Source organism: Carlito syrichta, unplaced genomic scaffold (assembly GCF_000164805.1).
Source record: "Carlito syrichta isolate Samal-C Ts95f unplaced genomic scaffold, Tarsius_syrichta-2.0.1 Scaffold305654, whole genome shotgun sequence".
NCBI lineage: Eukaryota > Metazoa > Chordata > Mammalia > Primates > Tarsiidae > Carlito > Carlito syrichta.
This window is the reverse complement of record NW_007249750.1, coordinates 1,067,635-1,095,325: the sequence shown is the minus strand read 5'-3', so window position 1 is coordinate 1,095,325 and position 27,691 is coordinate 1,067,635. Positions and strand designations below refer to the sequence as shown.

Genomic DNA, 27,691 nt, shown 5'->3' with positions numbered 1-27,691 from the left:
AGCACGGGTCGGGGTGAGTGTCCCGGCATCCGCCGCCCCCGGCCGGCCGGCCGGCCCTCAAACCCCGAGTTCGGGGACGCTCGGCCTTAACTGGTCGGACCTGCGGCGTGCGGCCCCCGCTTTTCTTCTCCCCCATTTACCTCAGAATTAGTGAAGCAGCTGGTCTTTCAAACCGGCCGCTTTTCGACCTGGGTTTTGTTCCCTGGAGAACGAGGCGTGTGGGCACTCCGGGCACTCGGAGGGGACGAGCGAGGGGCCGTGAGGGGGTCCCGGCCACCGCGGGACGGAGCTTGTGTCCAGACGGCAAAACTGCAACGCTGCCAGTCGCAGAGCTTCCCGGACACAAGAGGAGCGTCGAGGGGACACGGGGCGGGTTTTCCCAACGGACCGTCCCTGTGGTCTCGGAGCCGCCGAGCGCGACGTGTCCGCGTCCTTCGGAAAGCACTGGGGACTGGGTGGCGAAAAGTGGTGCCTGGCCACGCTGGGGTGGTGTGCCTGCGTGTGACAGGAAATGAGCCCGGGCTGCCGAGGCGGTGGCGGTGCCCAGCGCTTCATTCAGGTGTTTGCCGGGGACGGGGGCGTCCCCTCCCTAGCGACTCGGCCCGCCTTCGGGGCCCGCGAGCGCAGCGCTCGCCAGCGTCGGGAGCGCCGGGTCGGTTCCAGGTTGGAGCCCGGCGGCGGCGGAGGAGGAGGCCGCCGCGTGGTCCCCTCTGGCCCCCGGGCGCCGCCGCCCGGACCCCGAGCCCCACCGGCCGCCGGGCCCCGCTTCAGCTCCCGAGGATTTGTCAGCCAGATGTGACAAGATTGTGGAGAGGCGAGGGAAGGAGGAGATCTGATATTAATCAGCGCATAGCTCGGAGCCAAACTTTCTCAAACGCGGTGTAGAAACATGTTCTTCTCATTTAGGGCATCTCTTTGTGACTGTGGGGCTGCCACCGGTCTGCGTTTGACAGTGACACGGAATGCCAACGAGCAGCCTTAATGGTATGAGTGAAGTCGTGTGTGTCGGGGAGGGGGGGATCAGACACGCTGAGGTTCAGTAATGTCCCCTCGTTTTATGACCTTTCTCGCCGCAGCCCTCTGAGGACGAGGGCGTTTAAGTCAGTCGGGCCAGACGCCTGGTCTCAGACAGGCCTCTGCTGTTAACACTTAAGGGGCCTAAAAGAGGCCCCCCTGGAGTCCTGGGAATCCCTGTCAGAGGAGGGGTGTGTGTGTGTGTGTGTGTGTGTGTGTGTGTGTGTGTGAGAGAGAGAGAGAGAGAGAGAGAGAGAGAGAGAGAGAGAGAGAACGTGTTAGTGCACAGGACCGCAGAGCAGATGTAGCACCAATTTTTAAAAAATATATTCTCATCAAAGCGACACGATTTTGGCTTGACAATAAGCGCACTGAAAAACAGCAGTTGGCAGATCTTTTTTTTTTTCTGGTGTCCTTTCATTCCTTGTTTATTGTTTGAATTTGCTATTAGATGTTATGGGATCTTTTCATAAGACTTCTTGGAGAGACTGAGTTTGCAAATATGTGTTTGTGTGTTAGAATGTTAAAACTTTTGTTCGGTGATAGATATACTACCTTCTCGATGATCCCTTCCCCAGTTCGTTGACATACATTACTAAAACCTTGTTAAAATTGATTATGTCAAAAGAAAATTTTTGTGCAACATAGGAAAGAAAATTACTTCAGGTGTTGCGAAGTGTGCCGGATTTGATTTTTGCTTTAAATAGGTATGAAAAGATAGGTGCCCCTTTTGCTATGATGGATTTTGATAAATAACTTTATTCTTTTTGGCATAGGTAAAAAAGAATAAGATATGAGTCATCATTTGATCTCTCATCTAATAGGTTTGTTAACTTCAATTTCACCAAGAAACTATTACCATTTCATGTCAGCTGTTGGTTGAACATGTTCGTGTTATATAGTTAAATGCTGAGAAGAGGTGGTGGAATCTTCACTAAGTACACATGCTGCTCATACTTTGGGGACTCATAATTATGTTCAGACATCTGTGTAATTTCGTTTGGAATATTGTCCGTACCTATAGAGTCACTTCAACTAGTAAGGATTTGGGGACATTCTCTTCCTTCAGTCGAAGAGAAAGTGGTTAGTTTGAAGTTAGTTGGCTGTTGATATCCACCGGGATGTGAAACAGTGATCTATTTGCTGTGGTTATAATTCACATTAGAAATATTGACCAACATGAAGGAACTGCCTTGGAAGCATAAGGTTTACATAGAGAGTTACTTTATTTTTTATTACATCCCCCCGCCCCCGCCCCATGCAGCAGTTAGTTAGGCTTGCTCCCCAGGCCTATGCCCAATTTCTATACCTTAGGATCTTCAGCTTGGAAAGACCATCCAATCCAATGGGTCAGAAAAGGTTTCCTTGGAGAACAAATTCCCAGGTTTACTTGTGGAACAAATAATAATTGTCCCTTAAGTACGCACTTGTCATTTATGAATGCCTAGGGATACATATAAATGGGGGAACATGTTAAAAGTTCAGTTTGTCAGTAAAATTAAACTGCAGCCTATGGGGTAGGGGAACAGAAGTGTCTTTTAGCTTTTTGTATATATGACTTTAGAAATTATTTTGATGTGGCCATTAAAAGAGATGCCCTGAAGGTTCCACAAGGTAAATTACTTACAGGAGGAGTATGCTTCACCCCAGGGTGAATTTTTTCCTCTACAGATGTCATTTAGAGTGAGTTACTTTTGTCAGAAACAACCCTTTTTAAAATACCCTAGCTAAGGTGAAATCTCAATGCTAAGCCATCTATATCTAAGATCAAGATTTAGGGAGTCAATACATTTATTTAAAACTACCTTTTTCCAAGATTCTGCTGCAGAACTTTTATTTATTTATTTTTTGATGACTTATCTGAGAGATGTTAAAGATAACTGGGTTCTGCTCAAAAGAAGTATCTGGAATAGGTCTCTTTTCTTTTAAATTGGTTTCCACCTGAAAACCTTATTTCTGCTTATCTTGTCATTCTTTGAAGTCCTTTTCCTAATTCTGGAAATTCCAAGATTCCAGTGTGGCACCACTTCCCTGCACAGACACATGCCTATTTCAGTCAAAGAGGGTGGGTATAAACAGAGAACAGACCTATTTCTCCAGGATCCAGTTTGGGGCCTTCTCAAACTTCACATAGTTATAGGCAAACAGACTGTCACTGTTGCCGTCCAAATATGGACTCATTATTATAAACCAGCCTAACAAAGCACAGGAGGACTCTGCCATGGAGAGATGATCATTTCACTCTGCTAATGTGAAGCAAAAGAGAGATGGAGAAACAAAATGTGAAGGTCAGGTCAAAACAGCTTTGTCTTTAGGGAAGTGGTTAAACTCTAACTCAGGCTTCTAACTTTGTTCATATAGTTAGGTTAATTTGATTGTCTCTTCTGTTATTTGTGTAATCCTTCCATATACTCAAACATCAAATTTTTTACCAGCTTCCAGAAGCACTGTTCTTGGTCTGTAGCCATCTGATTGTTTCTTGCATTATTTATTACGAAGGTAAAATTTTTGTGCCGTCAACTCTAACATTTCATGATACTCCATGCCTAAATTTTAAGAAAGTGATTGGGATGGCATAATCTAAACTTTTCTTTTTAAAAACTTTGTTTTGAAAATCCAGTTCTCATTAAATCTCTAAAAGAAATATTTACAAAATTTTACTTACAAATAGTCACAATTTCATCTTTATTTTACATCAGCGGCAGTAATGAAGTAGCACTGCTTATATAACTTCCCATTTTATATAAAATTATTCTAAAGTCCAAGTGTCTCATTTTGTTTTGTAGTTTGCTTTTTCCCCGGGCTGATTCGGCTATGTTCAGAAGTACCCTATACATGCAGTTAACATCTTTCAGTTTTTGTTATCAAAGATTTCTAAAGATTACCTCTGAAGTTTCCCAAATTTAGGTTATAAAGGAAAAAATATATACATATCATTTATATTTCTGTATAGTTTTCCAATTTTTTCAAAGAGGTTGGGCTTTTAGGGTAATATTTGCATGTTTTTCTACTATGTTTTGTATTTTCAGTTTTCAGAACTAATAATTTTAAGAAAAAAGGCATAGACGTTAAATTATTTTGGCACAGGGTTTATACTTTGATTTATAGACATCAAAGGAACAAGTATTTTCCCCATCACCCTCTTTGAACTAAGCAGCAAGCAAACACTACAAATGTGTCAAGCTTACTCTTCTCACAGTAAGACTCAGCTCAAGCTCTGTCACCTGAAGGGGCTCTCCCTCCCACCTGCTCTTTCTCTGAAGCCTTCTCCTTGGCTTCAGTCTTCTGGGACTGACCTCTCTTTTCATCCCCATCCTTAGAGTGAGAAGCCAGATTCTGCAGTTCTTCTTCTGTGTCATTTTTATACTGCAAATGCCGACTACGTGGTTTCTGAGACTCCCCAAATCCCTCTTTCACCATGCTTGTGGTAAACAGTGTCTCCCTATTGTTTACACCCTAGTGATTCTGTGAGCCCAATAAAAAGACTCCTGGCCACCCATCTGGACAACCCACCCACAACCTGTTTTCTTCCAAGGCAGGCTCTCACTGCCCCTAACAGAAGCTTGTGCTCTGACTCCAGAGCCCGATACACATGGACATGAGCTTCTCATTGTGCCTAGGGCTGTGTTGTTTCCTGCATGCACCAATGAGAATATGCCTACTTCCTCCCAGAGATTGCTTCCTCTGGCTTCTCTGTCCAACCCTGATATTCTTGCCATCTCACTTAAATTTAATTATTAAATTTTGTGAGGGGTGGGAATTTGCCTTATTTTTTACTTTTTATTCTAGAAAATTTCAAACAATCAAAATTAGAATCATTTCATGAAGCTTTGTGATAGTGTTTGGGGGTTCAACAGTTACCAACTTTGAGCCAATCTCATTTCACTTATATTTCCTACCCATTTCTCCTGTTAATATCAACACTGGATTACTTTAATGCAAATTCTAGGCATCATATAATTTCATTTATATGTACATTAATACATAGCTCTAAAATATAAAGGTTCTTTTTTTAAACAAAAGCAATATCCCACAGAGCACCTAAAAAAATTAACAATAACTCCATTTTGTCATTACGTTTCCTGTCAGTGTTCAAATTTCCTTGATTTTCTCATAAAATTTATATTACAGTTAGTTTGTTCAAATCAGTATCCAAGTAAGGCCCATACATTGTCATTTTAAAAAAGGTTCATGCTTTTTTCCTTGCAACTTATCTGTTTAAAAAGCTGGGTCATTTGTCCTTTAGAGTGTTCCATAGTCTGGATTTTAATGATTGTTTCCTTGTGGTATCCTTTAAGCATTCCTCTATCCCTATATTTTCTTAAATTGGAGTTGATCAAGAGGCTTGATACAATTCAGAATAGCACTTTTTTGGCAAGAACACCAGATGTGTAGTGGTATGTATCCTTCCATCCAAAGGCAGATGGTTGGTTGTCTTCCTTTTCATGAGTTGTTGAATGGTGGTATTCTAGTTCTTCATTTATTGGATTCACATTCAGAGAGAATCTTTGTCTCATCAATGATTTGTTTACCCTGAAATGTAGGTTGTAGAGAAGTGGATACATACTTGATTTTTTTCCTTTATTTACCAGTTTCAGGTTAATATTTGGTTTCCTAGCATTCTCAATGAATTTTGTTTGTTTTGAGTATATTTTGAATTTCTAGATTTTAATGCAGTATGACTCATGCTAATTTTTGACAAATTATATTCTCCACTCTTCTGTTCTTGACCAACCCAATTGTATGACTTTTCTTTCCAAAGCAACTCTGTGCTACTCCAGTGCCAGACACTGAAAGCGACACATCTTTGTGTCTCCATGGGCTCCTCATGGTTATGAGTACATGGTAGATGCTTTTAAAACAAACTAAAAAAACTTGTTAAATAGATGGTTATCATTTTGTTAAACTATGAGTGGAAGATGAAGGCGTGATGTGTTGAGATGAACATCTGGTTCGTGTGTGTTTCTCCAGGTGGGCTTCAGTCCAGTGCTGTCAGCTGCAGATAAGCTGCCTCACATAAAAGGACCTCATGGGTTTTCTTCTTTCTTCTTCCCAGTTGTCCTTATTGTCCACATGGCAAATGGTGATACTATTTTCAAAATCCTAGTTATACGTCTAGGAGTTTGCATATGTGAGAAAAACAGTGGAAAATTTAAAATGTGAAAGAAGTTAGTGAAAAATGAGAGGAAGGACGTAGGGAGCAAAAAAAAAAAAAAAAATCCGTTTCTAATAAGTAAAGTGAGAAGCACAGAGGCAGAGCAGCTCCAAAGAGCAGTGGTGTAGAGAACTCCTGCTCTTGGACGATGAGATTTTCTAAACCAGGAAGGCTAGCCACAGAGAGAATAAGAATGACAGTTTTCACTGCAGGTAAAGAGAAACTGAGCTCTCTCCCAACAAAATAAGGGTAGTCCAGCTGCGTTAAAAGATTTTGATATGCACTGCAGTTTTTCAAGACTCAAACATATTAGCAACAATTATCTATATTCAACACTAAAAAATACTACTTGGAAAAACCTGAGGCAATTTTTAAAAGCTTGGTGACTTTTAAAAAGTGATTTGTGGTTTGCCAGACTGGGTTCTTTAATTTCAAGTTGAGGACTTAAAGATTTTTTCCGCTGAAAATCTGGCACAGCCTTGAAATCTTACACATAAGAGAGGACCACAGACTTAAAACATAGCCTCAGTAATCTCTACTAGTAAGCCATTTTCCATATGGTTTTTACGTGCTTTCTCTAGTCAACAAGAAGATTAGTATCTAAACTAGGAATTGCATTTGTCTGCTAGTAAAAGAGCTCCTAAGGAATAATCACCATCCCATCCTTTCTTCTCAGCCTTCCTTAGGCATGACCTCAGAGTTGCCTCATTGTCACAAAATGGCATCTGAACTCCAGCCATCATGTTCTTGTTCCAAGAAGGAGGAAGGGGGAAAGACAAACAGGTCTGTCAACTGAGTCACCGCGCATTTATAAGGAGCTTTCTGACAATTTCTCCTGTATACTATTGGCCAGTACTTAGTCACCTGGCCACCAATGGAAACTTGGAAATTAAGGTTCTTTTACCAAGGCAGATTGGGAAAAAAGATACTGGTGGGTATCTATAATCAGTAAGCATGGTGCAGCTCTCTCTTTGATTTCTTCATTCATTCATATACTCTCTCAAAAGGTAATGATGGAGGGCTTACCAAGTATCAGGCCCCGTGCTACTTGTAGGTTTGGAGTTTTTGTTGCTTCATTGCCTCTCCCAGGAATGATTCATCATGCAGCAACTTTTATGGAGGTTTTTATCTTACATATTTTTGTAGCTCTGTGCAGAGTCAGACCACCAGAGTCAAGAGGACCTAAGAGCCTGCTTGTTGTGGACAGTAGCAATAACAGTCACACAGTGCTAATGGGTCTTTTCAAACTCTCCATCTACATATCTTCATTAATATGGCTACAGGAAGGCAGGAGTAGGTATCCAGCCCATTTTTATAGTCAAAGGTGTAAAGGTATGGAGCTGGTGGTTATATGGCTTAACTAGAAGTAAGACATAGGTTAAGGCCAATCCTAGACTTCACTACCTCTCAGTGAAAGGTTCTCAGGAAGGTGAAGGTGAAGGGGAAGGAGTTCAGGCTCCCCAGCTCTGCAACCAGAGGTTGTGTGTATATATATTTTATTTTAGAGTTGTGGGGTACAAGTAAGGATTTGCTACATGAATAGACTGCATGCCAGTGAAGTTTGGGCTTCTAACTGGCCCTCTCTCCCCTTGGTAGTGGACCAGGTACCCATTGTGTTGCCACATGCTTCCCTCTATCCTCCCTCCCCTAGCAGGGCCCAGAATCTTCATAATATTCCATCATGTATTTGTACCACATTTTTATCCAGTCCACTTTCAACGGGCTGAGAATCTGGCACAGCTTGGTTGTACCATGTTTTTGCTATTGTAGTGTAGCAATAAACATGCATGTGCAGATATCTTTTTGGTAGAGCAATTTATGTTCCTCTGGGTATATTCCCAGGATGCTGCTCAAAGAAATCAAGGATAATACAAACAAATGGAAAAACATCCCATGCTCATGAATTGGAAGAGTCAGTATTGACAAGAAGTCCATCCTACCCAAAGCAATTTACAGATTCAATGCAGTACCTGTCAAATTGCCCAACATCATTTTTCACAGACCTAGAAAACAATACAGAAATTCACATGGAAGCAAAAAAGAGCACGAATAGCCAAAGCAGTCTGCAACAAAAGGAACAAAGCTGGAGGTATCACATTTCCAGACTTTCTGTTGCAGGGCTACGGTAACCAAGACAGTATGGTATTGGTACAGGAATGGGCACATAGACCAATGGAACAGGACAGTGATTCCAGAAATAAAAACACAGTCCCTCAACCAACTCATCTTTGACAAAGGAAACCATATTTAACAAATGGTTCTGGGAAAACTGGCTAGCCACATACAGAATAATGAAACTGAACCCCTACCATATACAAAAATCCACTCAAAATGGATCAAGGACTTAAATGTAAAACCTTAAACTATAAGAATCTTAGAAGAAAATGTAGGGAACACCCTAGTAGACATTGGAGTAGGTAATAAATTCATGACCAAGTCCTCAAAAATAAGTGCAGTAGAAGCTAAGGCAGACATGTGGGACCTTATCAAACAGAAAATCTTTTGCATAACAAAAGAAGCATCAAGAAGGTAAAGAGACAACCCACGGAATGGGGAAAAAATATCTGCAAGCTATGCATCTGACAAAGACCTAACATCCAGGATCTACAAGGAACTCAAACTAAAAGGGAGGAAAAAAACATTGAAAAGTGGGCAGAGGTATCTTTTTAACAGGCAGATTTTATATTCATTTCACACTTTTTTTAAAAAGGCTCACTGTTAGAACAAAATCCACACTCCTTCATCTGCCCCACAAGTTCTTAGGCGAAGTAGTCTATGTCACCTCTCTGACTCCCATTTTCTTTTTTCTTTTTTTTTTTTTTGAGTTGGAGTCTCACTCTGTTGCCCAGACTGGAGTGCAGTGGCCGCTCCCGGCCACCGCAGCCTCGCCTGCTGGGCTCCAGCGATCCTTCCACCTCAACCTTCCGAGTAGCCGGAAGTACAGGCATGCGCTACCATGCCCAGCTGATTTTTTTGATTTATTGTAGAGATGAGGTCTTGCTGCCCAGGCGGGTCGCAAACCCACGGGCTCAGGCCATCCACTCACCTCAACCTCCCAAAGGTGCGGGATTACAGGCTGAGCAACCGAGCCTGGCTGACTCCCATTTTCTACCATTAATCTCGCCAATTCCATTCCAACTACACTGGCTTCTTATCTGTTCCCTGAATGCCCAGCCTCTTTTGTGCCTCAGGGCCTTTTCACTTGCTCTGCCTGCTGCCTTAAATACTCCCTCCCAATCTAGGTCTTCACATGGCCAGCTCCTTGTTGGTCCCTTGGAACTCATTTCAGATGTCACCTCCTCAAAGGCCCTTGATGATGACCCAGTCTAAGAGATTATTGCTCCTGTCCATACCCCTCCATGTCACCCAGTTAAAGCACTAACATAGCTTTCTGCTTAGTTCTTTCATAACACTTGCCATATTCTGAAATGATCTTGTTTGTGTACTTGTTCATTTCCAGTCTCTCTTCTCCAGAATATTAGTTCCTTGAGGACTGAGACCTCGTCTGGCTTGTTCAACACTTTGACCTCTAGAATTTAGAGCAATGCCTGGCTCATAAATGCTCAGTAAATATCTATATAGTGAATGAAGTTTCTTTACTTTAGTGTCCTTATCTGCAGAAAGTGGCTATAGGGATTAAGTGAAACCATAAGTGTAGCTGCAGCTAGCACAAAATATTTTAAAACATAGTCCACCCCTAGTATCCAGATTTGAGACCACCACAATAGCCTGTAAGTTCTTCAGCTTCCTCATCTATAAAATGGGGATAGTAGTACTCACCTCCCTGGGTAGTTGTGAGAAAAATGAAATAATACATGTGCACTGCTTAGTACAGGAGCTCACACATAATAAATGCTCAATAAAGCTCACCAACTATGTGACCTTGGGTAAGTTACAAATCTTATATAAATTAAAGTTTCCTGGGAATAATTTCCTTCTCCTAGCAATGTAGTGAGGGTTAAACAGGGTCACCTATTAAACACAAACATTACCATGTCAAATAGCAGGTGCTGGAAAAGGAGCTAATCTCACAATTGAACTCAGCACTCTCTAATAGACTGTGATGATGGAAATGTTCTGTATCTCCACTGTCTAATGCAGTAGTCACTACATATAGCTACTAGGCACATGAAATGTGGCTAGTATGACCAAGAAACTGAATTTCACATTTTTATCTGATTTTAATTTATTTAAATCCAAATAGCTACATGTGACTAGTAGCTAACATACTGGACAGTGACGACTAAGTAATTTGAGCCTACAAAGCTCCTTGGCTGCTGCACAGTTCAACTTTATGCCCAAGCCAGATCCCAAATGACTTCCTTCAAAGGATCTGTGCTGTGAATCTGAGAACTCCACAGGTGTTCTATTTTCCCTCCTCTACTTTCCTTCTAGTCCCTCAAGAATATCCCCCTGAACTTATCTTCAGTGATACGGAAGTATCTGCATGTACTAGAGATGAAAACAGCATTGAAGTAAACAGTTTTATTCTTGAGCTCAATGATTCAAAACCCATTAGAGGCCTACACTGTCTGGCACTGGATGTCTGTATCTTCTCCATTGTGTGCCTGGGCTGGCTGCTGTCAGGAATTCAACTCAGCATCCCCTGACAAGAGGCCTGTGGTAGCATTTCCCCAAGCTGAAGTTGGAGCAGGGGTGTCTGGGAGATGAAGTGAGTCCTCTGAGCCTGCCTTAAAGCTCGATCATAACGTTCCATCCCAAGACTGCAAAACCCAGTCATCCATCACATACTATGTCAGTAGTTTTGGGGTGAATGAATGAGCAAAAGATAATTACAAAAAAGAAAATCAAATTTTTACTGTTGATTTGTAGCACATCAAAGTGATTAATAACAATTCTGGAAATAGTCTGAATAAGATGAGTGTGTAAAAAACAATAATCATGTCCTGATGAATTCAGAATGTTTTAAACATCTGCTTATGTTTCTGAAGAATGGAACAAGTATTATAATTCCAAGGGAAAAAATGTAAACTTTAGGAGTTTCCCATTTTGATTTATACGGGTACTTTTTGTTTTGAAATTAGAATTTTTGGGTTTGATTTCATTTTAGAAGTTTTAATTTATCTTTAGAAAATGGTGCTATAATTTTACTATATCATGGGGTTCTGCAATGGGTGGAAAACCCCAAGGGTCTTGATATTGGAAGTTTTCTAAGACACTGTAATTAGGTTTTTCAGTCCATAAATAACTCCTCTGGGACTTATTTCCATAGATGTTTAATGCGCTTTTTATAAAGCCTATTCAAATGGGTTCATATAGAACCACATAAATTTTTTTTATAAAGTAGCATTCATGCATTGAATTATAGATAAAATTGTTTAAAATTCTGTTCCCAAACTAAAAGTTGTGGTCTCAACTAGGGATGGTGTAGGCCCCAAGGGAATTTGACAGTGTCTGGAGACATTTGTGGTTGTCATAACTGGAGGAGTGGGGTATAACTAGCATTTGGTGGGTAGAAGTCAGGGATGCTACCAGACATTGTACAATGCACAAGACAGCATCCCATCACAAAGAAGTATCCACCCCAAAATGTCAGTAGTGCCAAAGTTGAGGAAACCTGATTTAGGTGATGAAAGATGCAGAAAATAAGTTTCAGTCTTAGGCTATGAAATGCATTTGGAATTGTTTCCTCTATGGTTTTACTGTGCCAAACCTGAGACAGAATCACCCAGAGTTTCCTGGGACTTTGCATGCATGTGAGCCTTTTGAGCAGTCTTCAGGAAGTGGGGGAAACGTGCTCAAGGACAGCTCTATCTCTGGTTAAAAGCAGGTCTTCTTTCCAAATGAATGAAATGTGAGTTTACTTTGTATAGTTCTAACATCTTGTTTTTAAAGAGTGAATGGCATTTGGAGGGATATAATACAAAATAAGAATTTTTCTCCATTTAAAAAAGTTTCTTTAGGCTGGGCTCAGTGGCTCAGCCTGTAATCCCAGCACTTTGGGAGGCCAAGGTGAGTGGATTGCCTGAGCCTGCGGGTTCGAGACCTGCCCGGGCAACTTGGCGAGACCTCGTCTCTACAATAAATCAAAAATTAGCCGGGTGTGGTAGCACGCACCTGTAGTTCCAGCTACTTGGAAGGCTGAGGCGGAAGGATCGCCGGAGCCCAGCAGGTTGAGGCTGTGGTGGCCAGGAGCGTGCCACTGCACTCCTGTCTGGACGACGAAGTGAGACTCCAACTCAAAAAAAAAAAAAAAGTTTATTTAAAAAGTCATATTTATATCATCTAGATTGTGAAATATTTCATAGGTTTAATTCTAAGTGTGCTAGTAGCTACTGAGAATATGCAGATGATTGATTTAATTTTGAGCTGATATTCAGAGGGTTACAGCCAAGTTTGAGATATTGAACAACTTATTAGAGGTACCACAAACTAAGTTAATGGTGCCTTTTAAAATTTTTGTTTTGATAGTGTGTAATGTAAATTACACCATCACTCCATTTTATCCTTTAACTTCCATTCAAGGTAGCTATATAACTATGTGTATAGGTATAGTTATATAGATGTGTATGATTAGGTATTTAATACATTTGTATATGTATATAGAAGGAGAATTCTATAACCAAAAAGTAAAATGATTTCTGGCACTATAACAGTGTTTCTTAACCTTTTTTTCATTAACTGCCCCCACATCCAAGGAGATTTTACAAATTTTTTCTTAGTTGTGCCTCCCAGTGGAATTTTAGCATCACACCATATACTATATACCTGTTCATATATGTATGTATATCTGTGCTTTATACATAAAGAGAATGATTTTTCACTTCCCCACCCTTAACCAATTTTTTACTCCTTTGAGAATATCACACGCCTTGAGAATGCATGCTCTATTAAGGTAAGACAGTGTGATCACATGGAGTTCTTTGTATTATACTGTATATACAAAGAGCTAAACCTTTACTCCCATATGTCCTGTTTTTTGGTAGCCTCTTGAACAGATTTAACTATGCTGTTGCTATTTGCCAAAACATCTCAGTTATGAACAGCCTTATTTCTTCACTGGAAAATCCCCAGTTGCAGCTCTATGCAGGCCCATCCTAACCCAAAAGAAATCATAAAAGATAGCCATATCGTGGAAATTTTAACCTGTATTTCAGCAGGGTCACTGATTTTTTAAATAATATTTTTATTGAGATATAACTGACATACCACAATTTCACCCTTATAAAGTATTGTACAGTGGAGTGACTTTTAGTGTATTCATGGAGTTGTGCAACTATTGCTACCAACTAATTTTAGAACATTTTAATCACCTCAGAAAGAAACTTTGGTCAAAATTTGACTTCTGTGCATCAAAGGACTCCTTAAAGAAAATGAAAAGATAATCCAAGGAAGGGAGAAAATATGTGCAAATCATATATTTGGCAATGTACTTGTACCTAAAATATACAAAAATCTCTTACAACTCAATACTAAAAAGGCAATCTGATTAAAAAATGGGCAAAAGATCTGAATAGACATGTCTCCCAAATAGATATATAGATGTCCAATAAGCACATGAAAAGATGCTGAACACCATTAGCCATCAGGGAAATGCAAATCAAAACCGCGGTGAGATACCACTCACACCTGCTAGGATGGCTATAATAAAAAAGACAGACAATAACAAGTGTTGTCAAGGATGTGAAGAAATTGGAACCCTCATACATTGCTGGTGGGAATGTAAAATGGTGCAGCTGCTTTGGAAAACGGTTTGGTGTTTCCTTAAAAATGTACTATATGACCTAGCAGTTCCACTCCTGGGACTATACTCAAGAGAAATGAAAATATGTTTACCATAATCTTGTACACTTTGGGGAAAGATGAGAAATATTCTAAAACCAGATTGTGATGATGGTTTTACAACTTTATACTAAAATCATTGCAATGTATACTCTAAGTGGTAGGTTATAGGATATGCAAATTGTATCTCAATAAAGCTTTTTTTCTAAAAGGTGAAAACAAAGAACATTCTCCCCATCACCAGCAATGATTAGCAGTCACTTCCGCTCCCTCCCGCATTTCCCACAGCTCCTGGTAACCACTAATCTACTCTCTGCCTCTATGGATTGGCCTATTCTTGATGTTCATGTAAATGGAATCATATACTCTGTGGCTTTTGTACCTGACTTCTTTCACATAGCATAATATTTTCAAGATTCACTCATATTAAAGCATGTGTAAATATTTCATTCTTTTTTATTGCCAAATATCTGATTGTATGAATATATCACATTTTGTTCGTCTGATCATCAGTTGATGGACGTTGGGGTTGTTTCTACATTTTGCAATTGTGAATTGCCAAATGCTTCTATGAACACTCATGTAAAAGTTTTTGTGTGGACATTTATTTTCATTCTCTTGGGTATATACCTAGGAATGGAATTTCTGGGTCATATAGTAAGTCTGTGTTTGACTTTTTGAGGAACTGCCAGAATGCTTTCCAAAGTGACCATACCATTTTACAATCCTACCAGCAACCAATTTTTAAGTGAAGACTGATTATATATACCTTAAAGTGAGTTTCCCAAGTCCTCAGCCAGATTATCCCTTCCCTTTTCCCCACACAAGGGCACATAGTCCCTCAATTAGCAGATTAGAGGTTTAAACTCATAATTGTAGGGCTTTTTCATCCCGCCTCCATACACACACTCCCCAGTTTCAAGACTCTCATGAATCATTTGAATTCTACCCAGCAGCTCTTCCCAGGAACCTCACTGACAGAGCTCCTTTGAGGATTTTTTCTGTTTAATAATAGAATATGTTCTTCAGGACTCTAACTCCTTTTGAGAAGCTCACCTTAAAAATATACATGGGGCTTTGTTCTTGTTACTAAAACTTTGTTGGACATGTACATTTCTATTTTCTATTTCAACTGTATTTTATACACTCCATACCTCCACATCAGTCATGGCACTGTGATGTGCAACTGGGGTATCTACAGGGCTTGTCCAGCCTGTGTCTGTCTCTGACAGTCACACAGTTCAGTGAGTGGAGTCAGGGAATCATCCTTGGTGTAGTCAGCCATTACATGTTCTCAAATCTATTTATATTTTCAGCTTCTACCACATTTTGGGGAGGCAACAAATTCCATACATAAATTATTCTCAGTTCTGATCATTCTCTCTTCTACTTGTTCCAAGACGACCTCTATACATCTTTCAGGTTGCTGTTCACCCTTTCTATGACCTTAATAACAGAGCAGGATATTTTCTTCTAACCTATAATCTTTTCTTATTTTAAAAAAAAGTTCTGATGTTTTTAACCCATTCCCTCATGTGGAATAGGTGTGTAATGTGTTCATAGTCCCCAAGTGCTGAGCTGCTGCTCATCTTTCCAGGGTACAATATACACCTTATACCTCTGGGCCTGGCACGAGGTGGGCACGCATTGCTCAATAAGTGCTGCTGAACAGAGGACTATGTTTTCTTTCATAAACTCAATGATTGTTTTGCAACATCACTTACGTGCTACATATACCTGTGTTCTCTTTTGCAGGCTATCGGCTGTACTCTGAGCTGTAGTTGCCAGCGTTTCAAACCCGGTAAAATAAACCACCGTCAGTGTGAGCAGTGCAAACATGGATGGGTGGCCCATGGTAACTTTATTTTTCTCTCTCTCTTGGCCTCTAATAGTGTTCCCTCTAAATAACTTATAGTTATTCAGAAACTGATTTAATAATAAGAATAACAGCTAACTAGTAAACTAACTACTTCATATGTTATATGAATCTTAACAACTCTATGTGGTAAGTATCTTATTAACCTCATTCTAAAGGTATAGAAACTGGTGCTTCAGTGCAATGATTCTGCAATGATGGAAATTTTCTGTGCTGTCTAATATAGTAGCCTGTAGCCTAGGGTTGCCAGAGAAAATACAAAATGCTCAGTTAAGTTCAAATTTCAGATAAACAATTGATACTTTTTTGCCTAAGTATGTCCCATTGAATATTTTTAGTATAAGTATATCCCACCCAATTCATCATTTATCTAAAGTTTATATTCAGATTTAACTTAGCCTCCTGTTGTTTTATTTTCAAACTCTGACAACCCTATAATAGCCACTTGTGGCTACTGGGTACCTGAAATGTGATCAGTGTGACCGAAAAATGGAATTCCTAATTGTTTTTTATTTTAATTAATTTAAATCTTAATTTACATAGCCATATGTGACTGATAGCTACTACATTGAACAGCTTGGCCTTAGGGGTTTAATTTGTTGAGGCTTACAACTAGAAGATAGCAGACTAGGGTTCAACCCCAAATCTCTTGGATTCCCTAGCTGAGGTTCTTTACCTCCAAACTCTGTGCTTCCTGATTATATACCCACCACCTTTGCTTTTCCCCCTTTTCCTTGTTTCTTCTCTGTTTGTGACTATTTCACTTCTTAGGGAGACCACAAGAAAGGGAGAAAAGTCTCAGGCCAGTCAATTTTATTTTAGAAGTTCCTGTGAACAACTTGAAACCTGAAAGCTATTATGGTTATTAATCATTTGTATATTCATGTTTTTTCTTTTGGAAGAGATAACTGAAAATTAGCCCTATCCTACTTTCTGTACAGTGTTTCTTAAGATGGAACTTTTCAAAATGGCATTTCTTCCATTTGATTTTTCAGCTCTAAGCAAGCTGAGGCTCCCTGCTGTGTATCCAACCAGCCAGGTAGAGATTGTGCAGTCCAATGTGGTGTTTGATATTAGCAGCCTCATGCTCTATGGGACCCAGGCCATTCCTGTTCGCCTGAAAATTCTGCTGGACCGACTCTTCAGTGTGTTGAAGCAAGATGAGGTTCTCCAGATCCTCCATGCCTTGGACTGGACCCTTCAGGATTACATTCGTGGATACGTGTTGCAGGTATAGTGACCATGGCCACAGCTCTCCTTGAGTGTTTTCTGAGATTTGTGCCATGTAAATGATGTAACCCAGATGTAACCAATGTTACAGCCATACATGGTTATCCTTTTTTCTAATGGCTTAAGCTTCTACCTCATGTTCTGGGGGGAGTCCAGTACTTTCCCCAAGATATCTGTGAAACTTCAAGACATACAGGCATTGCATATTAGTTGATTTAACTTTTACTAAGTCACCTCTTCCACAAAAACCATTTGCCCCATTTGGGTGCTGCCTTCATTTCTTTCATTAGCCTCACGCTACCTACTGACACAGTTTGGAGGTGAGAAAGTGACTTAAATGACAGAATCATCCAGCAAACAGTTGACAATTTCATGTCACACCTTCCTGTTCTTTAAAGCCTTCTGCCATCCCACTGTTGGCTTTCCTCCCTAGGTTCCATTTCTTGTGATATTTCTATGTTAATGCACTTGCTCATTCTATTCTCTCCCCAATTCTTTTCTGGCCTCCTCATATTTTCTTTTCTCCAGTGTTCCATGCTCTTTATCCCTTCTCTCTTTATTTTGCAGAGTAGTTTACTTCTCTTCTGAGGCTATGCTATGGGTGTAGGCCTCATGTTTCACATCCAAAGAGGTCTTCAAGATGTTTTTATAAGCACAGAACACATTTCCTGAGATAAATGAAGTGTCATTTCTTTGAGATATGAAATAGCTACAGCATTTTTTCTCACCGCTGCACTAGAAAATGTCAGCTAACCTTGATAAAAATTTCAGTGAAATGGGGGATTAATGTATTTACAAGACCATCACAGATGTCAGTCTTACTCATGTAGGTCATATCATTAAAGTGAACACTAATAACAACATTTTATTGACCTAGGCCATCTTCTAGAAGCTTATGAGGTACATATATTATCCCCATTTTCTAGTCAAAAAAACAGAGTCTCAGAGTGCTACAAAATCTTGCTGAAAGTCATTCCACTAAGATATGGCAGATCCAGAATTTTAACCCAATTCTTTTTAACTCAAAAGCTCATAATCTTTCCCTGGAAAAACATCTGCTCACCTCTAGTTCAGGACCCCCAGCAGGCTAGAAACAACCGTTTATGTAGAATAGCTTTATGATCTTACATTATGACATAGATCAATATTTAATGATCTTAATAATCTTGCTTTCTAGTGTTAGGATTAAAAATATGGAATCAATTACCTTGAACCTCCAGTGCATGAAAAATTTATGATGTTACATTCCTCATCATCTTCAAAACTATCACATGCACTGTGAAAAATCTCAGTAGGCCATCAAATACATGTTCTGTGATAAAATATTTATTGTAGTTTTGGGAAAAGTTAGGCCTTGCTAGAGTTTGAAAGATCTCCAACACTCCAGTGTAATTAAAGCTTTGCTTTGTGAACATGAGCAATAGATCAATATAGGTTCATTTGGTTTCTAATGTTAGTTGCTTAGGAAGATTATTAAACTTGCAGCAAATGAATACTTGAGCTATACTAGGCCTGATTGCTCTGTCTATACTCTTTGGATAAAGAAGTTACTATTGTTCAAATGATACCTATTTTAATTTTGGTAGGGAAAATTATTATGCCTAATGCAAGACAACCATTTGGTTTGAAATAAGGTAAAAAAATAGTCCCCAAATTTCCTTGACTTTGGCTTGAGTGATTTTTTTAAGAGACAAGGTCTCCCTCTATTGCTCAGGCTGTAGTACAGTGGCACCATCATAGTTTACTGCAGCTTCAAACTCCTGGATTCAAGCAATACCTCAGCCTCCTGAATAGCTGGGGCTACAGGGGTGCACCACCATGCCCAGCTAATTCTTTTTTATTTTCTGTAGAGACAGGGTCTCACTATGTTGCCCAGCTGGTCTTGACCTCCTGGCCTTAAGAAATCCTCCTGCCTTGGCCTCCCAAAGCACTGGAATTATAGGTGTTAGCCACCACGTCTGGCCATAGTATGATTTTATCTCCCTCTTTTGGACCAGGAGTAGGACCACTGCTTATTATATTTGAGCAATTTATGTGTCACACAAAACTTCTGGCTTGGGAGTGTAGGCGAGCAGGGACTGAACTTCCCAAGCCCTGTGCTCATCCAGAGAAGGTACCTTTTTCTAATATGCACTAAGGTATATCCCATAGTCTCATGGAGGCCCTGACCAATTGGCTGCTTAGAGGAGTTGTAAATTGATCACACTTCTAAATTCTGGTTTGGGTTTAGGATGCATCAGGAAAGGTGTTGGATCACTGGAGCATCATGACCAGTGAGGAAGAAGTGGCTACCTTGCAGCAGTTCCTTCGTTTTGGAGAGACCAAGTCCATAGTTGAACTCATGGCAATTCAAGAGAAAGAAGAACAACCCATCATCATACCACCTTCTGCAGCAAATGTAGATATCAGGGCTTTCATCGAGAGCTGCAGCCACAGGAGTTCTGGCCTCCCCACTCCTGTGGACAAAGGAAGCCCCAACAGTTTACACCCTTTTGAGAACCTCATAAGCAACATGACTTTCATGCTGCCTTTCCAGTTCTTCAACCCTCTGCCTCCTGCACTGATAGGGTCACTTCCTGAACAATATATGCTGGATCAGGGTCAGGACCAAAGTCAGGACCCCAAACAGGAAATCCATGGGCCTTTCCCCGACAGCAGTTTCTTAACTTCCAATTCCACACTATTTCAGGTTGAAAAAGATCAGTGTTTAAACTGTCCAGATGCTGTTACTAAAAAAGAAGACAATACCCATTTAAGTGACTCCAGCTCTTATAACATTGTCACTAAGCTTGAAAGGACACAGTTATCTCCTGAGGCCAAAGTGAAGCCCGAGAGGAACAGTCTTGGTACAAAGAAGGGCCGGGTGTTCTGCACTGCGTGTGAGAAGACCTTCTATGATAAAGGCACCCTCAAGATCCACTACAATGCCGTGCACCTTAAGATCAAGCATAAGTGCACCATCGAAGGGTGTAACATGGTGTTCAGCTCCCTGAGGAGCCGGAACCGCCACAGTGCCAACCCCAACCCTCGGTTGCACATGCCAATGAACAGAAATAACCGGGACAAAGATCTCAGGAACAGCCTGAACCTGGCCAGATCTGAGAACTACAAGTGCCCAGGTTTCATGGTGACGTCCACAGACTGTAGGCCTCTCCCAAGCTACCCTAGTTCAGGGGACGATTCCAAAGGCCAACCAGCCTTCCCAAACATTGGGCAAAATGGTGTGCTTTATCCCAATCTAAAGACAGTTCAGCCAGTCCTTCCTTTCTACCACAGTCCAGCCACACCCGCTGAGCTGGCAAACACACCTGGGATGCTGCCTTCCCTCCCTCTGTTGTCTTCTTCAATCCCAGAACAGCTGGTTTCAAATGAAATGCCATTTGATGCCCTTCCCAAGAAGAAATCCCGGAAGTCCAGTATGCCTATTAAAATAGAGAAGGAAGCTGTGGAAATAGCTAATAAGGAGAGGCATAGCCTCAGCTCAGATGAAGACATGCCTCTGCAGGTGGTCAGTGAAGATGAACCAGAAGCCTGCAGTCCTCAGTCAGACAGAGCATCTGAGGAGCAGCACTTGCAGTCAGGAAGCTTAGGTAAGCCTCTCCCTGAAGGAGAGAGGCCCTGCCATCTTGATTCAGTGACTGAGTCCCGTGGAGCCATCAGCCAAACCCCTGGGCCAACCTCACACAACTCAGAGAGGGATGCTGAGCAGATGCCAGCATTGATCATGGTGCCACGGGAAGTTGAGGATAGTGGCCATGAACACCTCTTCACACCTGGGATGGAGCCCCGAGTTCCTTTTTCTGACTACATGGAACTACAGCAACGCCTACTTGCTGGGGGACTCTTCGGTGGTTTGTCCAACAGGGGAATGGCTTTTCCTTGTCTCGAAGACTCTAAAGAACTGGAGCACATGGGTCAGCATGCATTAGCAAGGCAGATGGAAGAAAATCGCTTCCAGTGTGACATCTGCAAGAAGACCTTTAAAAACGCTTGCAGTGTGAAAATGCACCACAAGAATATGCATGCCAAAGAAACACATCGATGCACAGTGGAGGGCTGTAATGCTACCTTCCCTTCCCGCAGGAGCAGAGACAGGTAAGACATCTGTTGGCAATCATTTCTTCTAAGGCATTGGTTCTTAAACTTCAACATGCATCAGAATCACCTGGAGGGTTGTTAAAACACAGACTTCTGGGCACCACCCCTAGAATTTCTGCTTCACTGGGTCTGGTATAAGGCCTGAGCATCAGCACTTCTAACACATTCCCTGATAATGCTGCCATTACTGTTCCAAGGACCACAGTTTGAGAAACACTGTCCTATGACTTTTCATGTTTCTCTATTTATAAATTTTCACTTTCAAAAATCTAAACTAATTTGGCTGCAAAACCTGACCCAAAATGATATGAGGTTATTTGTAATCTTTTTTGAAATCTCCCTTGGTGTAGATTTTTAATATATATTATTACAGAGATATTAGTGGATTTATTATAGACCATTAATATAATATTTCATTATGTGTATCATTTTGCTTTTCTGAAGTCTGAGAAATTCTGAATTCAGAAACACATCTGATCCCAAGGGTATGGGATATGAACTAGGAATCATGAACTAGTTGTCACATTAGCAGCTTGGGTAAAAGATAATAACTATTTGAAGCAGAGTGTGGAGGGAGCTTTTAAAATTACCACTGTAGCTTCCCCAAACCTCCCAATAATGAAACTATGATTCTCATTTTATAGTATGAAGTCCATCAAATGAAACATTTCCTTGATTTCTAGTTAGCCAGTTACATTTGAAGGGAAGAATAACTGCTTGATTGAAGATTTTTTAAAAACATTAAAATATCAAAGAATAAAAGTGATTAGCAGGTTGTTTCAGCGGATGAAAGATCCTGACTTTTCATGACACACACAAAATCAAAACTGTTTACAGTTTTGAGTGTATCTCATCACTTTGGGACCACAGCACTGGTGTTACCATCTTGCTTGTGCATTTCTTCATGAAATTGGGTCACTTTACTCTTCAGGTCACCCTTTTTCCCATCCTATAAATGAAATAGCACGCATATGAAAAGACCCAGGAAGGCTTAAGGAAATGATCAGCTGTCTGATGAAATGCAATATGATAAATGATAAATGGTTCACAAAATATTAAAATGCTACATTTGCTGAAACGAGCTTGACTTGAAGCAGTTCAACACTACCACTTAGTCCAAATTGTAATGCCGAATTTGCTAAGAGGATGAAAATGTACAGACTCCAACATACATTCTTGGACAGGGCTCATAAGAACATATTCATTGTCTTTAGCAAAGAAGATAGAGTACATAAGATATTAGTTAAAATTCCTGCTCCTGTTGCTGGGATGTTGAACCAAACCTCCAGTGTACCCTAATTAGTGAATCAGTCCTTCTCCTTCACCCTCCAAGAGGAGGAGTATTTGCTCATGAATAAGCTGTTGTTATGAAAAAGAGATAGTCATATTGGTCAGTTTATGCTTGACATTTGTGATATTGTTCTAGCCTACAATATCTACTAAATCAGAAGGCATATTTTCATCTATTTTTACTTTTCATTTTCTTATGTTCTGACCTATCTGTAGATCTGAGCCCTCCCCCACCACCACAACAGGAAAGTATCTTGCAGTCAAAGTAAAAATTACTAATTCCAGCAGTCTAGAACTATAATCTATTATTAAAATGATACCATTTTCTTTTCTTTTTTTTTTTTTTGAGTTGGAGTCTCACTCTGTCGCCCAGACTGGAGTGCAGTGGCCGCTCCCGGCCACTGCAGCCACGACCTGCTGGGCTCCGGAGATCCTTCCGCCTCGGCCTTCCGAGTAGCCGGAACTACAGGCACATGCTACCACACCTGGCTGATTTTTTGGTTTATTGTAGAGATGAGGTCTCACCAAGTTGCCCAGGCGGGTCTCGAACCCGTGGGCTCAGGCAATCCACTCACCTCAGCCTCCCAAGGTGTGGGATTACAGGCTGAGCCACCGAGCCCGGCTATGATATCATTTTCAATAGGACTTTGTGGGCAGGCCCAGACCCACCACCATTTTTCTGAGTTTGAGGACCACATTGCTGTGGGGACAGCTATCTTGCCCTCTTTGAACCACTGCTACTGCCAACAGCAGTTACTAAGTTCCATCAGGAAGGGACTGGGACAATATCCTGAATGCTTATTTAGCCGACAGAAGAACCTTCTGTGTTAGGTGCTGGGGACACTGTCCCTGCCCACAAAGACCTTCAGTATAGTGGAGGAGACAGACCAGTAAACAGGCAATTACACTAAATGTGATGACTTCTACAGTGGGGGAAATGTAGTCTTCTATGGGCACATGAGAGGGCAACTAACAAGAATCCTTGAGAAGTTAAGGAAGACCAAGGCAGGAGGATTACTTGAGGCCAGGAGTTCAAGGCCAGCCTAGGCAACATAGCAAGACCCCCATCTCTACAAAAAAAAAAATAATAATTTTTTAAAAAGGAACGCTTCCTGGAAGAAGGAGTATGTCTAAACCAATAGCTGTGAAACATTTTGATCGCATAACCTCCTTTACAAACACTTAAGGACCCTCAAGATCCTTTCTCTATTTAGGTTGTATCTGTCAATATTTATTGTATTAGAAATTAAAAATGAAAAAAATATACATTATGTCACTTTAAAAAATAAGCATGTTAACATTTAAAAAAACAAAAAATGTGGGATAGTGGCTTTGTTTTACATTTTTAAAAAAATCTCTTTAATGTCTGGCTTAGTAGAAGACAGCTAGAGTCTCATATCTGCTTCTGCATTCATTCTGTTGCAATATCATGTCATGTAGCCTCTGGAAGACCCTACACTCACCAGGGAATCAAAATGAAAAAGGAAAATAATGTCTGAGGGGTGAGAGGATCCCACAAGTTAGCTCTTGGTTTTCATGGGAAACTCAGTAGTTGGGTATGAGGCCCAGAGATTTGCTTTGTTGCAGTAGGAATCTTTCTGTACAAGATTCCCGTAAATGTGTTTGTCTTAGCTTTTTTTTTTTAACCGCTTGTATATATTGGAACCTATATGTCGATTTGTCTGGTTTTCTGTCAACATATACCAGCCCCTTCAACCCAGAATGCTGACATAATCACAGGGCAGAGTTGCAGTTAAAAAGAGCTACTTGCAAAGTCGGTGATCTGGGAGTATAATTCTGATCATGTCTGGAAAAAAAAGTGTAAGAGGATAGAAGACAGACGTTAAATAGTAAATTGTATACATTTTATAAAATATGATTAAGCCTCCCTCACAAACATGTCTTTGGGTATTTGGAAGAGAAAATTCTTAGTTATTTTGGTGAGGATGTTTTTCCCAACTTGTTCCTGGCATACATTCTGATCTATATTGGGGAAGGTATTTTCTCTATTTGGAATCATTCTCCTGTTACCTTTAATATTGTACACCTAAACAAGGGCTGTTTTGGTTGTCAGAAGTTAGCAGGGGATCTCTGAGAAAGAACAACATTGATTTACAAGTTACATCCAAATGATAACATAGAGTAAAGGGCATGTATCATAATGGATACTCATTATCTGCCCTTCAGGAGTAATCATTGGGTAGAAGATTGGTGGTATGCTTATACTGCTGTATTTGCAAAACTTCTGTCTGGTATAGGATAGTCAAACGCTGCAAATATGAACTAAACTACACACACATGCACACAATTCTAGCCAATCAGATTTTCACCCACACATGTAGAACTTCTGAAGTGAAGTGTGTTCAGATGCTTTAGACCAGCGCTATCCAATAGAAATATGATGTGAGCCACATAGGAAACTTTAAATATTCTAGTAGCCACTTTAAAAAAGAAAAAAGAAACAGGTGCAGTTAGTTTTAATAACATTTAATTCAGCATATCTGAAATATTATCATCTTAATATATGACACCAGCCACATTTCAGATAGATGCTCAGTATCCATGTATGACTAGTGGCTATCATGTTGCACAATGTAGCTCTAGAGAGTAATATTTCCTGATTTCATTTTTCATTGAAATAAAGTCATCTACTTAGTTCCCTATAGTTTATGACCAGTTTTCTCCTGGGATCTTCTGGTTCCAGTGTCCCAGTTAAACTGGCCTAATTGAAGTAGTTTAGCCATTCTCTATAGATGAGCTACAAGAAGTTAAATGTCAATCAGATGGAGGAAATCAAAGAGAAAATACACATCCTCAGTGTCCAGACTCTTGACTTTACTGGCAAATGCTAACTTCTGACAGGCAGTGAACAACAGTGGGCAATTGTCCACTAAACAAACATTACATCCCATGGGGGTCTAACCACTTACCATCACTTCTCCCACGCCACAAGATTTTCCTGGTTATCTATCAAGTCTCTTCACTCAGAGTGATGAATCTTCCTAAAACAATAACCCAACCTATTGCTAACCATCTTTTCACTGTTGTAGACACAGTTCAAACCTAAACCTCCACCAAAAAACATTGAACCAAGAAGCATTGGAGAGCAGTGAAGACCATTTCCGTGCAGCTTACCTTCTGAAAGATGTGGCTAAGGAGGCCTATCAGGATGTGGCTTTCACACAGCAAGCCTCCCAGACATCTGTCATCTTCAAGGGGACAAGTCGAATGGGCAGTCTGGTCTACCCTATAACCCAAGTCCACAGTGCCAGCCTGGAAAGCTACAACTCTCATCCCCTGAGCGAGGGCACCATACTGGATTTGAGCACTACCTCAAGCATGAAGTCAGAGAGCAGCAGCCATTCCTCTTGGGACTCTGACGGGGCGAGCGAGGAAGGCACTGTGCTTATGGAGGACAGTGATGGGAACTGTGAAGGGCCAAGCCTTGTCTCCGGGGAAGATGAGTACCCCATCTGTGTCCTGATGGAGAAGGCTGACCAGAGCCTTGCCAGCCTGCCTTCTGGGTTGCCCATAACCTGTCATCTCTGCCAAAAAACATACAGTAACAAAGGGACCTTTAGAGCCCACTACAAGACTGTGCACCTCCGCCAGCTCCATAAATGCAAAGTGCCAGGCTGCAACACCATGTTTTCATCTGTCCGCAGTCGAAACAGACACAGCCAGAATCCCAACCTGCACAAAAGCCTGGCCTCATCTCCAGGTCACCCTCAGTAACAAGATGGCGTACCAAGTATGCTTGGATAAGATTTCATCATAATTCAGGAATAAGGTAGTCCAAAGAATGTTTTTGACTGTTTAATACCATTTGGGACAAGCCAGGCAAATAGTATTTGATTTGACTCTATAGTTCTCAGCAGCAGGATGAGCAAAAGATAGGCCTTGTGGGAAGATGACATTGGGGTAACTCTTCCTATTATTATTTTTCTTAGCCCAAGAGGTTTTTCACTGATATAAGAAAAACTCGCAGAAAGGCAATTTTCCCCAGATTTGTTTATATGTTCCCTGAGAGAGCCCCAGGTCTGAAGATTGACAACAGGGGGCCCAGGACCTGGAGGCAGCTTCTAGTGTGGCTTGCAGTATGAAGTTCTTGGGGAAGAAGTGTCCTGGGGAAGAAAAGTGCCAACATAGGCGAGACACCAGCCCCAAAGATTGCATTTTCAATTCTTTCTTTAATGAGTCTAAAATCCAGACCTGAGTTTGGGAAAATGAGTTTTTGAGACCATCCCTCCATTTACAGCGGATAATTTCCCCCTACCCCTGCCAAAGGTCTCATATGTTACTCCAGGGAGTTCTCAGAGGAAGTGGGTTCACCTCTAATATGTTCCTTGTTAATTCTTGATCTGTGACATGTTTTCAAGAAGCTAGAGGAAAAGTATCTCATGCACTTGAAAATAGTGGTCTTCAATTTAATTTAAAATGATTTTGATAATATTTAATTTGTGCTTATATTATGTGAGTATTTGGTGCGAGTGCAGACTTGTCACAGTGTCACCTCTGGATCTCTACTCAGAAACCAAACAAGTGATAACATAAACATCAAAACCACTGTGCATTTTCATTTGGTGAACTTCAAAGTCTGTTCTTTTTGATCCCCTGTAGAATGAATGCAAGCATGATTCTGGCAGGACCATTTGTATATATTCTGCCAACTGTTTAGAGAATGTGGTTCTGACAGTTGTGTATTTTCAGCATCACTGGATCCCTCAGACTTCATCCTTTTATAAATGTGTAATATTAAGATGAACTTTCAAATTTACTTAGTAGGGAGAAAAGTAGGACATTATTGCCATACAGTATGTCTTAATATTTAACTTATTCTGAAATATATTCCACACCGTTATACATGTTTGCTGTTGTAGAGAGAGAGCTTAATCAGCCCTGTGGAATGAGACTGTCTCCTGAAATTGGGCATTTACAGTATTCTGAAAGCCTCCATAGGTAAAAAGAAATTGATTTTGCATTCAGGATTCAAGTTAACTGTCTTTTAAACTCATGGTCGATTTAAGTAATAAAAAGCATCCTTAAAGAAAATTGAGGGTTATAGGAGATATTCTTCTTCTGTTCTAAAGGTGAGAAAAGCCAACTACTTGTGACTGTTCCATCTTTTTTTTTTAATAAATGTGACAACTTAAAACTTGTCCCTGTTTGAAGTGAGATATATTGTTTAAATGTTTTGTTACCCAGTTTAATATTCCAGTTTCCCCAAAGAGGAAAAAAATTGTATGCAAATGTTTTCTATGATTTAATAAAAATATACCGCACAC

General features: G+C 40.6%; 1 protein-coding gene across 1 annotated transcript; it reads left to right on the top strand.

Annotated features, from left to right (window-relative positions):
- Positions 1–661: 661 nt before the first annotated feature.
- On the top strand, positions 662–27,691 carry BNC1 (basonuclin 1). Its single transcript, XM_008062103.1, has 5 exons — positions 662–952; positions 15,668–15,767; positions 16,784–17,019; positions 19,249–21,113; positions 25,457–27,691. Exons 1-5 carry the CDS (start codon positions 890–892, stop codon positions 26,139–26,141), a joined length of 2,949 nt encoding a protein of 982 aa, XP_008060294.1. The 5' UTR covers positions 662–889; the 3' UTR covers positions 26,142–27,691.

Coding starts and splice junctions, on each gene's coding strand:
- BNC1 (XM_008062103.1), top strand. CDS start 890: ATGTTCTTCTCATTTAGGGCATCTCTTTGTGACTGTGGGGCTGCCACC. Junction 17,020..19,248: donor TTCGTGGATACGTGTTGCAG/GTATAGTGACCA, acceptor GTTTGGGTTTAG/GATGCATCAGGAAAGGTGTT. Junction 21,114..25,456: donor TCCCGCAGGAGCAGAGACAG/GTAAGACATCTG, acceptor TCACTGTTGTAG/ACACAGTTCAAACCTAAACC.